Here is a 5,242-nt window from a genome sequence, read left to right as displayed (position 1 = left end):
ACTTCGTTGTAAGGAAATTATAAACACAATGCATATGTAGATACTTTAACCAATTATCCAGGTTGCCGCATAGCAATTCTAACTCGCATCCGTTTTATAACACTGTACATATTAAGAACAAAACTAAGGAAAAGAAAAATGAAAAAAAAAAAAAAAAAAAAAAAGAAAAAAAAGAAGAAACAAACAAATTATCTACATTAGAGAATCGAGTCACTAATTGTTTCTCTGTCATATTCTTTATTTCTTTAGCCCATCCATTTAATGTAGTTTTTGAACTATAGAAAAGATTTTTGATTAATTTCTTCAATTGAATTAAAAAGAAACGTAAACAAAAAAAAAATAAAAAATTCTATCTTATTAAAAGGTGCATTCGATTGTGCAAAAAGAAAAAAAATAATAAATTTATATAATATTACAAAATTTCATTAATAAAATCCTTTACCTTCTTTCGAAGTGGTTCTCAGATATTAAAAGAGATCTCACATAATAGCATAAACGCGTAGTAGTTAAGTGATCCTGATTAGATTGTAATTTTGTAATGATACTTTTAGCTGCGTATAAGCATGCCGATGGTAAGAAAATAGATGGTCGCAGAGTGTTGGTTGACGTGGAGCGTGCAAGAACAGTAAAAGGGTGGCTCCCTCGACGACTTGGTGGTGGTCTAGGTGGTACTCGCAGAGGTGGACCCGATGTGAATATTAAACACTCTGGTAGGGAAGATAATGAAAGGGAAAGAGAAAGATATCGTCTCGAGCGAGAGAGGGAAACTTCTGGACGAGGGATGGACAGGGATAGGTAAACAAATTTTTACAGTTAAATATAATTAAATTAAATTACATTAGTAAAAAAGGCTGCCATTTATTTAATCAGTATTTACAGTGTGTGTAATTTCTTATCAACATACAACCCAAATGCAATTTTATATTTGTTGTAAATATTGATCATTTGTTTAACAAATAGACAAATTATATACATTGAAATAAATGTTTATAAACATTGATTATTTATTTGCTAAAATATTGTGTGGGCAAATAATTAAAAATGTAAAAAGAATCGTAAATTATATTTCTAATGACTTTTTGTTTGTTTGCAGGGATCGTGATCGTTTAGACAGAGAACGTAGAAGGTCACGCGATCGTAAACGAAGATCAAGGAGTAGGTCACGCGACCGAAAACGTAGACGTAGTCGAGATCGTTTACCAGATCCTGATATAGAGGAAATCCAAAGGGACGAACGACCACGCGATAGAAGAGATCGTGATCGTGAACGTGATCGTGATCGAGATCGTAAGAGGAGTAACGATCGTGATCGCGATCGCGATAGGGATAGGAAGAGAAATAAGAGAGACAGAGATCGTGAACGCAGGGATAGAAAAGATCGTGGTGATCGACAGGATGAGGATACCAAGGAAATTCGTATTAAAGAAGAACCTTTGGATGGTATATATACACAACTTTATATATGTATAGAAATAATTTCAATAGAAGTTATATGAATAAGTATCTTGAAGAAATGCGTATGTTACATTTAACAAAATGAGTATCGTTCCATATAAACTCGCTCGTATATACGTATCGTCACGACGACAAAATAACCGGTTCGGTTGTTCATACATGGATTTTGCGTGGAGAACCCGTATAATGGTCGCTAGTAACGAAAGGGTTAAAAACAATTCATTGCACACTTGTAGCAATTAAAATGTATCGTACATCTTTTGCTTTCGCTTTGAAAAATAATTTAATAATGAGAAAGTCATTTATTTTATATTAACTGCAACACTTACATAATTTTGTATATTCGATTTTGTTGAAATGTAATGTATAGTCTTTTTCTGGATACCCCCATTGGGGTGTATATTAATGATTTAACAAATATAATTTGTGTTAATGATGGGAAATATTTTCAGATTATCCCGATTATAGTAACACGTTCTCAACATCAGGATCATATTTCACCGCAGTCAAGTATGAAGACGATAACGATCAAGAAGTCGAAGAAAAATATAGAATTCCCGAAGGTCGCCCTGATCCACCCCCATACAATAATTACGACTCTGTACAAGATTATTGATCTCAGTAATATGCCTTATGACGTTTTCTCTCAGCCCGCGACGAATCGATGCAACCATCAATAATGTTCATATTGTATTTCCTTATTGTTATTAGCATAAATGCTGTAAATTACCGCATTTGAGTTACAACGAGAATTGTATAGCGGAATGGAAAAATTTTAATGAGCAGATTATTCTATTTGGCATATTGCAAGGTAAGCAGCTTTGATCTAAGTTTATAAATTAGCCGCCATCCATCCATCCGTTCTCCTTGGTAATTAATTAATTTAGAATATTATATATATTTATACCCATATATAATTTTTCGTCGATTGGTTTTTGAACGAAAAAAAGGTAAAATTTCTATATAGAAAATTTTTATAAATTCGAATGTGTTATTTAAAAATACGATATTCTAGCAGTTGAAAACAACCTCGCAATATGGAATATATTCACACACACACCCACACATACGCAAACACCCAGAAGTTCGTAAACGTTTTCAATTTTATTGCTACCACGAATAAAAAAAAAGAAAAAAAAAAATACTGTCACTCGCTGTAATTTGTATATACATAATAAGGAGTATATAAAAATGAATTTCTTCATAGTAATTGCTGCTGCATGTATATTTATATATATATGTGTATATGTATAAGTATATATATATATATATATATATATATATATATATATATATATATATATATATATATAATATATGTATATATATTTTTGTATATGTATATGAATATATGTATGAGTATATACATATATGTATATATATATTCTAATAAAATAAAGGATATAATTCATCTGTTAGATAATTAAAAAAATATTAATGGTAATTCCTAAGGTTTGAAAATGTAAATTTATTTTTTTTTTTTTTCTTTTTCTTTTTAGTTCAAATATCTTTTATTTTATATTTCATATGTTTATTGTATATTTAAAATTAAAAGAAAGAAACAAAAAATCATGGAAATAGATTAATAGTTAACAATGTTAAACGTCAAGCATCTTTTGTCAAGGTTTCCATTTAGGCCAAGTGATCTCTGTTGGTCATAGAAATGTATGAGTATCATCGGCCATTGGTGACCTACGTGGCCTGGATGGAAAATGTTTGATTTGTCAGATAGGATGGATTATGTAAACGAGATAAGATTTTTTTTGAGAATTAGATAGACTATTGTCTTATTGTATTTTAAATATCATTAGATGTGCGGGGAAAAATAATTAGGAAATTACTGTTTTTTCGTACGATTCACAAATTTAGCGTCAACGCCATTTTATTTGTAAATGTTCGACTAACTACGTTAGTTATTTAATAACAAATTCGAATTTTTCTGCGTATAAGATAAAAACAAAACAAAAGAAAAGAAACATTTTGTTATTTAATTGCATTTTTAAAAATAGCAAAAGGAAGACAAACGCGTTTTTTATTGCGTTTACCTCTTTAACCGAAATTATAATTTCTTTGGAACGTTTGGTAAACTCATTTTCGAATCGAAATAGTCTTGTTACGAGTTCGTAAATTGCACGAATTGGTTAGTTCAACGATTATTGAATGTTTTTCCGGTTTGACTGTTTCCTTTATCGTACTTTCCTTTTTGAATAATATTTAACGTGACACACACACTAAAAAGATACTTTAGATCGGGAGAAAGAAAATGCAGTATAATCGTAAGAAAGTGATTCTTTGATTTGGTTAATAAATATAATAATAACAATAGTAATGATAATCGTGCGATATTTTTTAATGTCGCCCGTTTGTTTTATAAATGTGAAAACAAAAAAGAAACCCTAAAGAAATATGTAAGCGACGAATACATCGGAAAGTTTATAAAAATTATACCATTGTATATGTAAGTCTGTGGTAAGTATTTTATGTATATGCATTTGAACGAAATATTTTTCTTTTATATATATATTTTTTTTTTTTTTTTCAATAAATATTACACAACATTGGTACACTTTTTTTTTTTATAGAGATCTTCGTTATAAGCTGATTAGAAATAACTTCGGTTTTACACCAGGTTACATTTTTTTTTTTTTCAGCGGTAAGATACAATTTATTAATATATTATCACGTTTACTGAAGACATATGTATTCGAGAAAAATTAGAGATAAGTTAGGATTAATATAATATACTATGTTATTTTTGTATGATTACATTATAATCAATATTATGTATTTTATTTTATATTTTTTTCTTTTTTTTTTTCTTTTTATAATTCTTTAAATCGAATTTACACGCGCGAAATTTGAGAGAACGAGTATTCGAATAATGCATAATGAGTATCGTATTTTGGATGTATGTACAGGTTCGTTTCGACGTGTTAACAAGCAGCTTACCTTTACGTAATGTTTCATTATTCTTTCGACCGAGTTAAAAAAGCATCGTTTCGTTTTCGTTTTTTTTTTTCTGTTCTTTTCTTGTTCTGTACTCGTTGGCAGTAGCCGCGAACGGAAAGTTAAAGTTGCGGATGTTTTAGTAACGAAGAGTTGCTGTCTGCCTCCGCATTACAATTTTATGCCGCATCGTAGTTTCACGACTTTTTTCTTTTTTTTTTTTCTTTTACGTTTTTTTCTTTTTTTCGGTCTATTTTATTTTCCTTATTTTAGTTTTATTTCGTGCCATTCTATTTTTATTTTCTCAACGTTTGTACAGTAACTCTCATGAAAAAACCTAAAAAATACATTAACACATATGTATAGGTGCGCATATACGTACACATATTTTTGAATCAACGTGTGTATATATTTAATTTTTTACATCGCGTATACTCTATCTCATAGAAAAAACATAGTTTTTCACGGTTTATTAAAAATTCAATTCAACCTCTATCTCTTTCTCGGAAGAAAATTAAAAGTTTCTTCTTTTTTATTATATTATTCTATCCATCCTCCCTCTACAAATATACAAATTCAATGAGATGCTTAACGAATACGGTAAATCACGCAAACGCGATTAATTATAATCATATTTACAGGATGTTCAACGAAGTTTCTGTGTTTTTTGGTATAAAACAAATTAATAAATAAATAAATAAATAAATAAGGAAAGAAACCAAAAAAAAAATGACAATTATTTCATATGTTCTGCAGTGTGCAAATTAAATACGATGTTTGTTTTTTTTTTGTATAGAGAAAAAAAGAAAGGATCAGAGAGAGAGAGAGAGAGAGAGAGAGA

General features: G+C 29.2%; 1 protein-coding gene across 1 annotated transcript in view; it reads left to right on the top strand.

Moving 5' to 3' along the window:
• Positions 1–2,575, top strand: part of LOC106787037 (U1 small nuclear ribonucleoprotein 70 kDa) — a 6,216-nt gene extending 3,641 nt beyond the window's left edge. Inside the window, exons 5-7 of the mRNA XM_014749043.1 lie at positions 552–795; positions 1,094–1,440; positions 1,908–2,575. Coding sequence (XP_014604529.1) covers positions 552–795; positions 1,094–1,440; positions 1,908–2,071 — 755 coding nt within the window. The 3' untranslated portion in view covers positions 2,072–2,575. The remainder of the gene's footprint in view (positions 1–551; positions 796–1,093; positions 1,441–1,907) is intronic.
• Positions 2,576–5,242: the final 2,667 nt, after the last annotated feature.

This window comes from Polistes canadensis, unplaced genomic scaffold (assembly GCF_001313835.1).
Source record: "Polistes canadensis isolate GaletaPanama2010 unplaced genomic scaffold, ASM131383v1 scaffold_90, whole genome shotgun sequence".
NCBI lineage: Eukaryota > Metazoa > Arthropoda > Insecta > Hymenoptera > Vespidae > Polistes > Polistes canadensis.
This window is presented reverse-complemented; position numbering and strand designations above follow the sequence as displayed.